Below are 16,488 nucleotides of genomic sequence, written 5' to 3'. Positions count from 1 at the left end.
TCATGTAAGGGGGGGGGTCTCTCATGTAAGGGGGGGGGTCTCTCATGTAAGGGGGGGGCTCTCATGTAAGGGGGGGGGCTCTCATGTAAGGGGGGGGCTCTCAGGTAAGGGGGGGGGCTCTCAGGTAAGGGGGGGGCTCTCATGTAAGGGGGGGGCTCTGTGTGGGGGCGGTCTCATGTAAGGGGGGCTCTGTGTGGGGCCTCATGTAAGGGGGGGGCCTCATGTAAGGGGGGGGCCTCATGTAAGGGGGGCCTCATGTAAGGGGGGCCTCATGTAAGGGGGGTCTCATGTAAGGGGGGTCTCATGTAAGGGGGGGCCTCATGTAAGGGGGGGCCTCATGTAAGGGGGGGCCTCATGTAAGGTAGGCTTTGTGTGGGGGGGTCTCTGACGTAAGAGGGCTCTGTGAGGGTCTCTGATGTAAGGGGGTCTCTGATGTAAGGGGGCTCTATGTGGGGGTCTCTGATGTAAGGGGGCTCTGTGTGTGGGGTCTCTGATGTAAGGGGGCTCTGTGTGTGGGGTCTCTGATGTAAGGGGGCTCTGTGTGTGGGGGGGTCTTTGATGTAGGGGGGCGCGGTGTGTGGGGGGGGTCTCTGATGTAAGGGGGCTCTGTGTGTTCGGGGGTCTCTGATGTAAAGGGGCTCTGTGTGGGGGGTCTCTGGTGTAAGGGGGGCGCTGTGTGGGGGGGTCTCTGGTGTAAGGGGGCTTCGTGGGGGGTCTCTGATTTAAGGGGGGCCTCTATGGGGGATTTCTGATGTAAGGGGGGCCTCTGTGAGGGTCTCTGATGTAAGGGGGTCTCTGATGTAAGGGGGCTCTGTGTGGGGGTCTCTGATGTAAGGGGGCGCTGTGTGGGGGGTCTCTGATGTAAGGGGGCGCTGTGTGGGGGGTCTCTGATGTAAGGGGGCGCTGTGTGGGGGGTCTCTGATGTAAGGGGGCGCTGTGTGGGGGGTCTCTGATGTAAGGGGGGCCTCTGTGGGGGATTTCTGATGTAAGGGGGGCCTCTGTGGGGGATTTCTGATGGAAAGGGGGCCTCTGTGGGGGATTTCTGATGTAAGGGGGGGCATCTGTGGGGGATTTCTAATGTAAGGGGGGCTAAGTTATTAGTGATCATAAAAAAAAAGTCAAATGAAGTGCATAAAAAGTGCAAGAAAATGTGCAGGGCGCTGGGGGGGGGGGGGGGGTGGGGAGGGGGCACCACAGGATTAGCTCGCACAGGGCGCCTGAACACCTAAGGCCGGCCCCGAGCAGACACCCCGTGCCCCCATAGCAAATAGCTTGCTATGGGGACACACTAAGAAGAGGAGGATCCAAGATCATCACCTGGGGACCCGGAAAGAGAAGGATCGGGGGCCGCTCTGTGCAATACCAGGTGAGTAAAAATTTATTTTTATTTTTTTTAAATGAACAAAACATCACTATAACAACACTAACAAAACCCCTTAATGATGGAAGAAAAGAACAAAAGCACAGCCTACCTGATGAAATGGAGGCGGTAATTGTGGGATACAGTGTCTCTGCAGCTCATCCAGAATTGGGCACGACATATCTAGCAGCATCTAGATAAATCAGAATTAACACCAAAATCAGTGTCTGGAAAACTGCCAGCACCTCACATGCGTACCTGTCTTTTGTGCTGGGAGAGCACCACACAGCGCACTCCCTGCGCAGAGACTGGGCTCTCACCGAGAGCCTTAGGACTCAGAGCTCCCAGTTGCCTGATTGGCTATCACAGTGATCATTCGCTCTGAAGCCCACCTATGCGTTTTCCTTTCTTTCGCTTTTGAATGGAGGGAAACATACATTGTATCTTTCTTTCCTTGCAGGGAGGAAAAAAAAAGGCTAGATAAAAGGTTTGATTTAGGTCATTGTTAGGCTAGGTCCACACTGCTGCAATGGCAAAGTCGTACAACTTTGACCTCAGACAAAAGTAGTGCGGGGACCTTTTCCAAAGTCGCCAATTTGTGCTGAAAAAAACAAACCAGGTATCCACCTGGATACACAAAGTCGTGGAGAGGATATGTACAGCTTTTTTTACAGCATGTCTAAGTTACAAAATTGTGTTCAGGCATTAACATTTGTTTTACTTTGTCACTAAGGGGTTTAACGATCTGCTCTAGGGCGGTATCATACCAAACATTAAAATTTAGTTTTAGATCCACATGTGGGAAAAAAAAAAAAAAAAAAAACACACACCGTAGAAGGAAGAAGTAGCGGTGTTCCAAAATATACTGCTTCAATACATTGGGAAGGGTGTGTGGTCTCCTGACTTACTAATTGTACTCTAAATACACCTTTAACTCTCAGCTGTAAAAAAACAATCAGGGTCGTTTTGGCTTGATGCCATAAAGACAGAATAGCCTTGAGGCACTGGTCATCAGCACAGTCATCTGTAAAAGTGAACTAAACCCTTGCACTGCCACCGACATGCCTCATACGTTAGCAGCAGCAGACGGTTTTACAAACACATCCGACTGTCACAGCACCAGGAGGGCATGTAAATCTGACAAGTCGACTGTAGACGTCCACATATCCCCAGTAGATGCATTGTACATACTAGGGATCGACCGATTATCGGCAACACCGATATATCGGGGGGGCTGATATGCACTTTCCCCGATATATCGGAATCGGCCTTTGGATTTACCGATATTTCGGGAAAGTGCTTGTACCGGGGTGATGCCTGCAGCTAGAGGCATCACCCCGGTAACGGTGTCCATAGCCGACAGTCGGCTGACTTGTAATGACAAGCTGAGAAGCCGCTCAGCTGTCATTACAAGGAGCAGGAGGGGATGTCCCCCCCTCCCGCCGCCTTTCGTGGATCACCCGAGTCTCCCGTCCCACCGGGAGACCCAGGCATCCTACCTCCACCTGCCACCCGAAGACCCGGTGTACTTCGTCTCTATGTAAAAAACCCAGAAGTAATGTCATGACATCACTTCCGGGTACTCGGCACCGAATTTAAAAAAACTGACAGCATTCAAAAACATCCGAATTTGGCGTTTTGAATGCTTTTCGGTGCCGAGGAGGGGTTTGGGGTCCTTAAGAAAAACGAAAAAAAATTTTTTTAGATATCCGAAAATATTGGCAGATATTGGCCGATACCGATATCCGATGACCAGAATATCGGTATCGACCTTAAAAAAAAAAAAAAGGATATCGATCACTAGTATATACCCTATAAATTATACACAACTATTTCCCATAAAACAACCATACCATCTGAAAAGCTTTATCAGGTTCGGGGACATTCCAAGGAATTAGCTTCCCGTCCGGTGACAAACAGGTACTGGTACTCCAGATGCGGACCACAGTACTCCAGCACTTGAGCTAAATGAGATAGAACAAAATGAAAGTTAAAGGGGTATTACATTTTATAGTTTTTGTTAAAGCAAAATAGACAATACTACCACATTGTAATGTGCGGCATGTGTTTATGAAAAATGCTGTGACAAGGTGAATTTCTCATGTGGAGGTCTGCAGCCATCGATTCACCCAACTCATAGTGACATACATGTTTCCGCTGGTAGATTTCCCTTGCATAGGAATGAATGGAAATTGAACTGGCAGCGGGGCATCCACCAGGCTGCACAGAGAGAAAGTCTTGGGAGAGTGGGGACAGGTAAGCATAAGACATTGAAGGGCTACTGAGAGCCCTAATAAGGATAACTTTACTAAAATTAGTTATCCTTAGAAAAAAAAAAAAAAAAAAACACATTGAACAAACGACTAACCTCTCGTAGTAATGCAGTATTGCAGTGCAGGATTCGAAGGGCTAATCGTAGTAAAACTCCAGCCTTTAGTGGAGGACCTGTTGAAGTACAAAGCACTTTAAGTCATGGGATAATTGGGATTATAACTTCCAAAAGTTGCTTTCTGTATATGCTTCGCTTCAAATTTAGGTGAATATAGCATTGTCCCGTTTTGCATTCATATTGATTTGCATGGAGGGGGAGTAGTTTTAAATGCAGAACAATCAAAATTGCAAGACATCACACATAATGGTGGTTTATGAACTGCTTGAGAGGCTGAATTTGATGCGCGCTAGCCCTCAGCAATATAAAAAGGTTTTTGGTTTATCCATAAATATCCTTTTCCTAGAGTACATCACTGGACACAGAGCATCCCAATATCCAATACGATAATTATGCCGCCACCTTCAGGTTATAGCGCAAAAAAAAAAAAAAAAGGAAGGAATAACCCCTCCCCATTAGGCAAAGCTAATGTTTTTTTTAGCAAGCCATGAACCACAAGGGCAGTGAGGTGGGATCTCTGGCCCCCGACATACTCTAAGAAAAATATTTTACAGGTCAACCATTAATCCCATTTTCTTAATCACACATTACGGATAGAGAGCATCTTCATATCCATTACAATAGGAATATCCCAAAGCACTGACTTTGAGGAGAAGGCAACACAGCAACAAGCCAAATAACTACAAAATATCCAAACCAAAATAGGCAATTGCAAACACAGATCTACTTCAGCAAGGGATGAGTCTTCTTCCTGCTAGCTGCCCCTTACATGTTGGCTGACTCTTATGGTGGAAGCCCTGGGACCCACAGTGATACAAGTCTTGAGTGTCAAATGATAGGCTTTGTGGGATGTAGCCTTTATAGCTTTTAACATTTTGAAAAATCTAACTCAAATGCACAGGTCCCTCAGAACCTGGGCTTCAAAAGTCTTCCGATTAGGATGGCAAATTGGTCTTTGGGACAGAAGATCCCGATGACCAGGCAGTGCCAACAGAGCATTTGCCTGGAGTCTTACCACGTCAAGGTACAACATCTTCCTTGGCCAGTCCAGAACAATGAGAATGACCAGAATGCCCATTCCAATCCAAGAAAACCTTTCGGGAGTGGAAAGGCATAAATCAGGGTATATTGATCCCACTGACCTACCACAGCATCTACAGCTTCTATTAGACAGATCCCTATAGCTGGAGAAAAACCAGTGCAGTTTTCTGCTGAGCCTGGAGGTGAGGTGGTCCACATCCCTCTGGAACACATCTGGGTGTAGGGTCTACGCTCATGGATTTAGGTACTGCCATCTAAGGAGGTCTTACCTGCCAAATGTCTACGGCAGATAAGGCTGGAATTAAAGTTCTGCCTAGGACAGAATCTGATCTACTTACAGTCTTGCCATACGGAGGACACAACTCCTGACAAATAGGGTGCCAAGAACTCATCCTAGCCTAACAAGCTGGCGCCCATAATGAGGATCCTCCAAGAAACTTAAAGGACTTCACGATTCCTCAGCCACTTAACTAAGGACAACCTGGTCCTCTGTGTCAAACTGGTCTGTCTAGAGACTAGATTGACTTGTCCCATAATAGAACGATGCATGAAAAAGTGAATGGTTGAGTCACTACTGGACAGGTGTGTTCAAATCTGACTCCAAAGTCTGAAGTTTTTCCTGTTGATGGAACAGTGTAGCCTAAACTGTGTCGAGGACTAGATCCATATACTCCAAATGAGTCAGGTACAGCAAGGATTTCTGAATGTTCCGGATCCATCATAACCACCAATGCCTAAACATTCAAAGAGACACATTCCCACCAATCACTGTGTGAGTCAACTCCGAATCCCACAAAGGGGATGCCCTGAGAACACAGGACAGCTAATACTGCAAGCCAGGATCTTGGCAAGTAACCCAAGAGCAGAGGAGGAGAAATTGGTGATAGCAGAAAATAAGTGTTTTTTTCTTTTTTACACAGCAGAGCTGCAGTAAACATGTCCATCTTCCTAGAACACCAGTGAAAAAACTGAAAAAGGGGCTATATCTGGACTGACCTACAGTTTTGGTTGACCGCTTCCAAACTTCCTGTAGACAGAAGTATAACCTGAAAGTTAAAGACTTCTTCTGTACCACAAAGCACAAGAAAAGAAAAGCATAGATTATAGCATCATAGATTTATTAGAGCCTTACTATACCAAGGAGGAGTTGTCAGAAAGGCATTTTCCCAGCATGATTGGAGTACAGCTTTTTAGGCTGTTCATGTAGACAGGCATTTTAAAAGTCAAATGCAGGTCAGGAGATGCAAATATACTTCAATGGTGTAATGTGGATGACAGTTCTCAAGCTTCTTTGCCTTTCTTTTTACACAGAAGGTTCTACCAAGATGCATTTGCATTGTGGGCAAAGCAGGTCAAATGCATTCTTTTGCTGTGCTTGGAGTTTAACCACTTCAATACCAGGCACTTGCACCCCCTTCCTGCCCAAATAAATTTTCTTCTTTCAGTGCTTTTGTACTGTTCATGACAATTGCCCGGTCATTCAACACTGTACCCAAATAAAGTTTCTAATTTTGGAGACAGAGCTTTCTTTTGGTGGTATTTAACCACCACTGGGCTTTAATTTTTTTTTTTTTTTTTTTTTTTTAAATAATGGGATTTTTGACTCACTATAAAATCCATTCCTCTGATGTTCATTGACGGATACAGCTCCTGATTCTTCTTAACCATTGGGTTATGCTGCCCCCTACAGGAGTAGGAAACTAGGCAGGAAAAAAAACTTGACCACGGCTATGGGGCAGTCCAGGAGCGTATATTCCCACTATCTGCGATAGGTACTCCGTTTTGTCGTTTGTAACAAGCAGTGTCCGAAGAAAAAAAAAACAACTCAATAGAGGGGTGGTTGATGTGTCAATGAACATCAGAGAAATTGATTTTACGGTAAGTCAAAAATTCTTCTGTGAGCACAAAGAGTCTGACTTCCTAAAAGTCTCCGTAACTGGCAGGTACACCTTAATTGCCCGAACCACATCCAATTTCCTTCAGATGTTTAGGCCTAGGACATAGGGGAGGCCACACAATGTCTTCATTCAAATGACAGTCAGGGACCACCTTAGGAAGGAAAGACAGACAGACAGAGGCAAAGCACCACCTTATCCTTGTGAATCACCATAAGGTGGACAGGATAACGCCGCCAGTGCTGACACCCTGCGCGCAGAGGTGATAGCCACCAAAGAAGGCCACCGCCTAGGGCAGCGAAGCAGGGAAACCTCCCGAATAATTTTCGAAGGGAGGCTTCAGTAGAGCTGAAAGCCCCACATTAAGATTCCAGGGCGGCAACAGGGCACGAAGTGAAGGAACCAAATGTCGGACACCCTGAACAAAGGGTACGCACCAGGGAGTGTGAAGGAACCAAATGTCGGACAACCTGGAGAAAGGGTACGCACCAGGGAGTGTGTGGCCAAAGCTCGTTGGAAAAAGACCGCCAAAAACCAATATCTGGCCCTTGATGGTCCTCGACCTCAAGGTCAGTTTCTGTTCAACCCCCCATTGAAGGAAAGTGAAGATCCGATCGAGGAGCGAGGATGAACCCTGAGAGACTCACACCACGCAATGTAGGTCTTCCACGTATGATGGTAGATCTACCTAGAAGTAGATTTCCTAGCTTTTAACAGCGTAGGAATCACTGACTCAGACATACCTCCATCCTTCAGCACCTGGCGTTCAACAGCCAAGCCGTCAAAGCCAGCGACTGTAAAGCAGGATGAAAGATTGGTATTTGGGACAGAAGATCCTCCCTGAGGGGAAGTCCCCAAGGAGCATCTGTGACCAGCCATACCAGATCGGCACACCAAGACAGGCGAGGTCAGTCTGGAGCCACTAGGATGACCTGAACCCCTTCTGCCTGGATTCTGCACAGGAGTCGTGGCAGAAGCTAGAGAGGCTGGAATGAAAAAAAAAAAAAAAAAAAAAAAATCGGTCAGCCCATCTTAGAATGCCGGCTAAATACCGAGCAGCCAGGACACTTCTTGTGCCCCTTGGTGATCGATATAGACCATGGCATTGATAATACACCGAAGGAACACTGCGGTTACCGACAGCCTAGAAATCAAAGGAGACGCAGCCAAAAAGGCATCACAGATAAACTGTAGCCCCTGGACCAACTGATCCGCCAGCTCCGTAAACACAGGGGGAAGTGGTTTCCCCTCCAGGCTCCGGGAATAAAAGGTTTAGCCCACTCAGTCACAGTTTGTGACACCAGGGCAATAGTAAATACCATATTCAAAAATCAGTGCAGCACTAAAAAGACAAACAAACAATGTAAAAATAAAATTAAACAAATATATATAAAAGCAAAGAATAGTGCAAGGAAAACACACAACAGTCCCAATATGTGATGAATGGTGCCAGTTGGATAAACAGCTTGTTGGTGACAGTGCCAAAATCCTGCACCCCTGAATCAACAGGTAGGTCAAACACACCTTTTCCCCTTTGGGGTAACCAATATGGAAATATAGGTTTCTCCTACACACATCCATCAGGATCTTATCTGGGGTATTCAGGAAAACATGCAAGAACGGACCAAATTGGTCTCTCAATAGATATCAATCCCAGACTGAATTCTGCAGTTTTCAGTGCCGTTACATGACTTCAGTTCCTCTTCCTGCTGAGTCCAAAAGAAGCAAGTGGGTGTGGTTACTGAAAGCTAGTGACATTGTCACTAGCTTTCAGTAACCACACCCACTTGCTATTTTTTTTATCCAACTGGCACCATTCATCACATACTGGGACTGTTGTGTGTCTTCCTTGCACTATTCTTTGATTTTATATATTTTTTTATTTTATTTTTACATTGTGTTTCTTTTAGCGCTGCACTGATTTTTGAATATGAACTTTGTTTGAGGGTTTGATATGTTGATCCTGAGAGCATAGCTGCCTTGTTTCGTGCTTTTTGGCCTTTTTTCACATGGAATAGTAAATACCGGCCTAAGTGCAAAACCAGCCACAGTGAACATATGGCAGGCCAGAGAGCCTCCGCCCTCCTATCAGCCAGATCTTTAAAGGCCGGGGACTCCTCAATCGGAATTAAGGTAGCTTTAACTTTTAAACCGACAGGTCCACTACAGGTGGGACCGTCCACCTTTAAACGCAGTTATCCTCATAAGGACACCGTAAGCAAAAAGCGCTTAGGAACCACTGCGTTTTGGACAACCCCACTGTTTTGTGGCAATGTTGTCAAAGTGAGCAGAAGAAAAAAAAAAAAAAAAAAAACACTCGCTGCCTGTGGGTGCCAAAAGGGACCGGCACCTCCGACACAGCATCAACCGCAACCTCCATTATTAAAGTGTAACACACTGGCACAAACAGTGCATCCACCAGCGCTTTTTCACGTGCGGCTGAAAGAGCAGAGGAATCATCCTGAGCACTCAGGGTCTATGGACGCAGACCCAGTAGGGTCGCTACATACCAATCTCACCCCGAAAACAATCAGGGGAGGCCGCCACAGCGATCCCGCAAAGGGGACGCCGACCAAGGGCCCACCAATGAACCACCTACAGGACCCTGCAAAAAAAAAAAGGGGGGGGGGTTGTCCTCCGAGCCCTCCATAGAGGGCATAATAGGAACTAGCCCCCTTAAAAGGGGCTGCCCACCAGGAAGCAGACAATAACATTTGTTAGGGCAACATAGGATAAAGGAAATTTATAATGGCTGTGTTTATAATTTAGTTCTTTATTATGTTCCAGAAAAAAAAAAAAAAAACACACGTAAATGAAATGTTGCACATTTTTAATATCACACAATCCAAATTTTAGCCAGCATGTGAAGCTCAAAGTGGAACTTCACTCTCCTAAACATTTTTAATCCACATGCTGCTAGCACTAGTAAATAGATAGGAAGGTATATATACTCGTGTTAAACTTTTTTTCCTTTTTTTAAATTACTTCCTGGTTTTTTGGCTAGGCAAATGAGGTCTTACATCCAAGGAGTCTTTGGGGGAAGGGATTTTCTCAGCTAAGCACCCTCTCCTGCATGCATGCTTGAGCTAAGGGTAGATTCCAGGAAGTAAATGCTACATGATTAATTTTCCCTTACTAAAAATGGCCACTGCCAGAAATGCAAGGGTGGGGGGAGTTCAAAGTGATTTCTCCACAAAATAAAGCATGAAGACATGGCTGGGGGAGTTTGCTTTGGATATTAAAAATGAATTAAATTGTGTTTTTGTTTGTGGTACTCAGATGCAGTGAAGAGGACCTTTAAAGCAGCTTTTCACATTTTCGATCACCTCCGTTTAGATGGCTTAATAGCTCAAGCTCAGATTTTACACAACCACGCTGACTCATACCCCTTTTCTGCTCTTTGCCGTGTCCGATCCTGTCCAGTGCTTCAATTAGAGCTAGGTTCTAGGAATTCCTTTTTACGTATTATGTTTTTGTGTAAAACAAATCTCGTACATACAACATATAAGCTCAGAAGAAAAAAAAAATTATACTGACCCCAAACCATTATGGTTTAGTTTTAAGCTACTGCTTTGTCAACCCTCATCTGTGACTTTGCAACCCTACATTCCATCAAGCTAGGTACATCTCTGTATAGCAAAACCTGCCCCGAAGAATTTGGATCCACTTACAGCATCCAATTTATAAGAAAGTTGCCCCATTGTAAGATTTCTATACAGGTTACAGCAAATTACAGGGATATTAGGATTCACAGACAGGTCCACGAACTATAAAAATCTATAGAAGTTTAAAAATGTACATATATTATATAAAAATAAAAAACATAGTATATGGCTCCTTTCACACGGCCGCTCCGTGTGTCCGCAAATCATCCCATCCGTTTGCGGACATAATGTAAGTGAATGGCACTGCGGATGTCAGCGGAATACCATCCGCTGACATCCGATTTTCCTCCTTTCGGTTCTGTTCCGTTTTTACAAATGGAACAGAACCCCATTTTTCCTTCCGTGTAAAAAACGGAAAGGAAGGAAAAATCGGATTTCAGCGGTGTCATCCGCTGACATCCGCAGTGCCATATACTTACATTATGTCCGCATATCATCCGCAAACGGATGGGATGATATGCGGGCACACGGAGCGGATGACAAATGTCATCCGCTCCGTGGAAGAAAAAAAAAAAAAAAAAAAGTCCCGCAGCGGACCTTTCACACGGAGCGGCCGTGTGAAAGGAGCCTTTGTGTATAATATACGTACATATATAAACAAACAGAAAATTTTTAATGCTATGATGTATTTGACACAACACAAGCAGTACCTTCACATGGAATCCACACTTCACCCGCTACAGGCTCGTTTCCTGGTGGACAACTTTTGGTGTGCAGCATAGTGAGGTAGAGTTCATACTGGTCTGGTGTCAGAAGTGTGGCCAAAGAACACTGCATTCCCTTTGTCTGCAGCAGAAATTGAGATGCTTGAGCAAAGTTGCCAAACTTGCACATATAGAAGGCCATCTTCTGCTTCAGATAGAACAAGCTGCAAGGCAAAAAAGCAGAATAAAGGAAACTTTACAGTACTTTTTCACAGTTCGAAAAGCAGAGTATAAAGCATAATAAATAGCAAAAAAAAAAAAATAGGCCGTACATCTCTGCAATACATGCACATTTCCCCATACTTGAGTCTTTTAAAATGGAACTATACTACAGACAGGTAAAAAAAAAAAAAAACACAACCTTTTATGCAGAAGAGACATAGCAAGTACAGCCAGAGCTTGATCACAAAGAGTGCAGTTGGTTCTGCAGCCCTGTGACCCTCTGAGCAGACAGTGGTAACTAAAAAGTCCCCAGCTCTCTGCTCACGGAGCACTAAGAACTGAATGAACGATCAGCCGTGTTTGAACTCTCGATTCTCAGTCCTAGAGCTGGCGGGGGACAGATGCAGCATCACACGGATGCTGCATCCACCTAGGTAAGAGGGATTCAAAAATGAAAAAAAAAAAAAAAAACCTGTTTCTCTTTTAAAAGCTCTGACTCTTGCACCAATTTTTTATCCACTTTTTAATTCCACTTTAAAGGCTAAGTTCACATATAAAACTAAAATAATAAATATACATTTTTTTTTTATTTTTCTACTTGCAAAAAAGTCTTGAATTTTTTTTTCTCCCGAACAAGCCTGTAAAGCATTGCAGGTGCAATGTCAGGATCCTGCAGACTGTCAGGTATAGGTGTTTTTCCTGTATCTGATGCAGGTAGTTACTGACATCCAGGCATATCATTAAACTACAAGAGCACTCACCGGCATCCTCGCATTTCATTGAGAACTACAAGCCATAAGCCTCAATGGCTGACAGTGGTTGTAGTTCAATAATTCACATGGGGGGGGGTTGGGGGCTGAACAGATAATGGTATGCTTCCAATGGTATATTAACCAACCAAAAGGGAGCAAAGGAGATATATTCACAGTTCGAGTTTGCATGCACTTTAACCCTTTAGAACCAGCCCTTTACACAGTTTAGAATGTCAAGTGACTGCAGTAATTGGCCGTCATATGATCGGAAATCTCCCAGCGAACGGGAGCCTTCCGTTAACCTTTGGTAACTGTTCCAGGAGTGTGCTCTCGGCTAAGCTCTAGCTGCGCTATTGCACACAAATATGCAGCTGCTCTGCGCCAAGTCCTAGCCGCCGAGAGGCCGCAAATTTGCATGCGCTTGGCACCAAGAGGTTAAAGAGGACTTGCCACTTTTTTTTTTTCAGTAGATTTCTTTTGCAGTTTTAAAAGTCTAGCCTATGGTGTCAGCCTGACTTTTAGGACAAAAGCGAGCCTGCATTGTCAGTTTGGCTCTTAGGCCAGAGACTAGCCTGCGGTGCCAGCATGGTATTTGGGTCACCCTGTGGTATTGGCCTGGCTCTTGGGCCTAGGATGTGGAGTCTAGCTCAGGGGCTCCCAGCCTGGGGTGCAAGAGTGAATTTCAGGGAGTGCAACAAGGAGTTTGTGTCCCTTTAACGATGGCTCACAATCACCAAGTCAGTTGAATTGTTTAATGGATATTTTCCCAATGGAGATATGAAGATTTCAGAAGAATGGTTTATGAATCCATATTCCTACAATTTGGAGAAAATGTCTTATTCATTGGCAGACAAATCAAGCTCCTGAAATGCAATTTGAAAGCAAGACTTTGGAGTAGTTTGGGTCTGCGCACTGGATAGGTTTCCAAGGCTTGATTGAAAAGCACTCCCGTGTTCACATTCCACTTGCAACAACATGCTTAAAAGAGAAGTATGGCTGTTATTTTTTTTCCATATACATACATACCTGGATGGATGCAGCATCCGATGCTGCATCTGTCCCCCCTGCGCCTCTGCACTGAGAACCGAGCAATCAAACACCACCGATCGCTTGGTTCTGACAGCTCCCCGGAGCAAAGAGCTGCTGACTGTCAGCCAGCAGCTCTGTCCCCTTCCCGCTCACTGGAGCGCTGGGTTGTGGAGGGGCGGGGAGCGGCCGGCTTAGGCTCTCAGAGACTAGCTGAGAAGCTGATCCAGGTGTCAATTCAGACACCTGGTGGATGCAGACTTACATTATCATGACGATGCAGTGCCTAGACTGACTTCTGTGACATCAGCAGAGAGCGGACTTCAGCCCGCTCTCTGCTGAAAACGAGTCACGGGAGTGCAAAACAAATTGCACTCCTGTGATTCACAGGCGATGTACAGCCAAACGAGCTTTGCCTTTACATCTCCTTTGAGTCTGGATTCAGTTCTTTTGCCAATCAAGCTAAATTATAGAAATTGCCTAGAAGCAGACCCATCAGACTGTGGTGGTCAAGAAAGTTCCATGTTTTGACAAAATAATGGGAAAGCAGGACAAAGAAATCAAAATATATTTGCATATACAGTATTTGCAATATATATGCTCAGAGTTAGAAGGCTTTTTTTTTAAAGGTCAATTTGTTCTCCCACAGTTTTGTATGTGGCTCAAAAATGAGAAATTAGATTTCTTCTTCCTCAAATGTGAAAAATAAATGTGAAATTACTTTTGTAGGGTGTGCAAAACTTTTTTTCTTAGGAGTGTGGGACACCGCTCTAGCTGAAGCAGTCAGCCTGGTTACTGTGCAAATTAGAGAGTACCGTGTCTTTTAGAGTATCAATCCCACATCTCTCTGTTCTATATCAATCTTCCCATTCATCTACCACTTCCCAAAAATGTTGCTTGGATGAAGAAAAAAAAAAAAAAAAAAAAAAAAAAAAAAAAAAGGGGAAATATAAATATAGATATAGATAGGACAGGAAACAAAATAAAAAAAAATAAAAAGTGATTCTTTGTAATAAAGTTAAAGCAGAAATAGAACTTACCCAGCCTGGTCTGGACATTTCACTGCAGTCAGGTAACGTACTAACTGCCGATAACTGCAAGAAACCAAAAAAAATTATCTGTAGAAGAAATGCATGTTCTATAGCCCAGATTGCAGTGTGGGTTTTGATTAAAGGTTAGATTAGTTTGTCGCTTTCTATGAGGGTGCATTTGCATAGGCACAGCAGCCCATTCATTTGAATGGACAGCTGTACCTACAGGAAATTCAGGGGAAAAAGTTGCCAACCCTTTTCCTAATACACACCCGCTGGGCTGCTGAACAGAACTGCACGATGCTGTGGCACCTTGCGGTTTTGTGCACCCAAACATGCGCTGCGTTTTCAGATGCGTGGGGGTGCCATTAAGAATTAATGGCACCCCCATTCGTCTGTTATAAAGCAGCACATTTTGGCTACGGTGCGGAAAGGCGCGACACTTACACGCATTTCCGCATATCCGCATATGTGAGAACCTAGACTTAAAATAGTTTCCCCACACAAAATATCTAGGGTTCTCAATGTGTAAAAATAAATATTTCATAAGTTTCTACTGACAGACACTTTATAACTCCATAACAATTATCTATGCAAATAAAGGATGCACAATAGTAAGAAAGGAAATATCTGCATCAACCCAAAATCCTGGCATTCCAATTGTGGCCTAAAATCCAGTTTGGAACACCGTGCAAGACAGAGTGCTTACCTTAGGTCCATCTCCAGCTTCTTCACCCTGGACTGCACCACCGGTAGCGGCTCACACAAGTATTCTCGCTTGCCTTTGTGCATCCTTGTTCCTGCCACATTCTGACCAGCCAGCACCGAAGTGAGGAAAAGGTTATCCCATCGGAAAACATTCAGGCTAATAGGAGAAAATTCAGAATGTTACCTCATTATTGTGAACAGTTAAGTCATCTAATTTGGTCTCCTTCTTTAGAAGGGTACTACGTTGGTGGTTAATCCGAAATATGAATACACATATCAAAACCGTATTCCACCTACATGACATACAGTATATTCATATAGCTTGTATACATATCCACGTACATGAAAGCTATCCAAGCTTGGAACAGTTATCAGCCAGGAATAATTAAAATATGTCCCATAAACTGTCAGCAACCCCACAGTGCAAAACATGAGGGAGCACAAAGGGCGCTGGGACCTCCCCAATAAGTGTACACTAGAGAATACAAAACAAAAATCATACCAGTTGTCCAGAAAAGCCCAAAAAAATGATATATAGCTCCCAGAGATGGAGACCAGCCCTCATTACTGTCCAGGGGGTTGCGATTATGAGGCTGTTCATATAGTTGGTGAGCTTTTTATTGCACCATAACCCTGTATTTTTTTTTTTTTTAGTAAAGCTAGTGCCTTATTACAGGGGAGTTAGCTTGCCCCTTTTGTTGATGCTTGGAGTCTCTGATCCACATTTTTATATAATTTGCTTTAGTGCAGGGATGCTCAACCTTTTGAAGAGCAAAGGCCACTTAAGGGATTTGGTAACCGATCGCATGCCACAATGAACTGCCCCCACCCCAAACTTCAAATGTAAATTGAGCCCTTACTGTCCTGAGTCCCCTATAAAGCTGCTTTCACACTGATGCCCTGCGGTTTACCCACACCGCAGGTCTTGCCTTATATTAGATGAAAGGTTACAGGAAAATGGGAACACATCAAAGATATGCAAATATCCAAAAGAATGAACCCACCAGAATCCACAAGTGCGAAAACATGCATACTAGAACATCTGCCCTTTAAAAAATACAATTAGCTGCCTTCAGGCAGGCTTACCCGTTTATAAAATTGCTGCAATGTCGAGGAACTGGAATGGACTGATAAAACATAATAAACTTCTCATAGAGGTTCCTTGGATAATCTTCTAGAACCAGAAGTCTTTGTAAAGTAGCCACAATCCTGGGAGCAAACACCAAAATGTTTTCATTAGGTTACATTTAAAACACAAAGTCCGGCTGCTATTACTACCCAAGGTTCTTAAAAGGATTTATACATTTTAGAGGTTTTTTTTTTTTTTTAATAATATGACAGTGAAACAAGTCTATCAATAAACATAAAACAAAAAGAGTACAATGGTCCCGGGCAAAAAACATTTTTTTTGTACTCAACAGTAAACTTTTTCTTTTTGAAGGACACAGGAAACCTGTAAAGTGGTTGTAAACCTCGGACATGAAAAATGAACGAAGCATATCCCTCTATAGTGTGTACTTGCCTCAATTCTGAACACTAAGTGACATTTCTGTCTGCTGCTTCGTTCCTCTGCTATCTGCATTTACCACTTCTGACAAGTTTTGCTGACACCAAGAGAAAAATGGTGACAGGAGAAGGAACTCCAGCTGATTGACTGCCTCAGCTCTGTTCCTGTGTGGAGGGGGGGGGGGGGGGGGGGGGGTGTCCCTTCCCTCCAATCAGCTATCAGAGCTTTACTCAATGCGTTCTAAAAGA

General features: G+C 44.3%; 1 protein-coding gene across 1 annotated transcript in view; it reads right to left on the bottom strand.

The window, feature by feature from the left end:
* Positions 1–16,488, bottom strand: part of LOC309558588 (uncharacterized protein) — a gene marked incomplete at its 3' end in the record, with an annotated part of 57,126 nt that overhangs the window by 27,596 nt on the left and 13,042 nt on the right. Inside the window, exons 8-14 of the mRNA XM_082261666.1 lie at positions 15,820–15,942; positions 14,735–14,890; positions 14,035–14,088; positions 11,001–11,218; positions 3,729–3,805; positions 3,214–3,324; positions 1,473–1,553 (exon numbers count right to left, since the gene is read on the bottom strand). Coding sequence (XP_082117792.1) covers positions 1,473–1,553; positions 3,214–3,324; positions 3,729–3,805; positions 11,001–11,218; positions 14,035–14,088; positions 14,735–14,890; positions 15,820–15,942 — 820 coding nt within the window. The remainder of the gene's footprint in view (positions 1–1,472; positions 1,554–3,213; positions 3,325–3,728; positions 3,806–11,000; positions 11,219–14,034; positions 14,089–14,734; positions 14,891–15,819; positions 15,943–16,488) is intronic.

Source organism: Pelophylax lessonae, assembly GCF_965119305.1.
Source record: "Pelophylax lessonae genome assembly, chromosome: 6".
Taxonomy (NCBI): Eukaryota; Metazoa; Chordata; class Amphibia; order Anura; family Ranidae; genus Pelophylax; species Pelophylax lessonae.
This window is presented reverse-complemented; position numbering and strand designations above follow the sequence as displayed.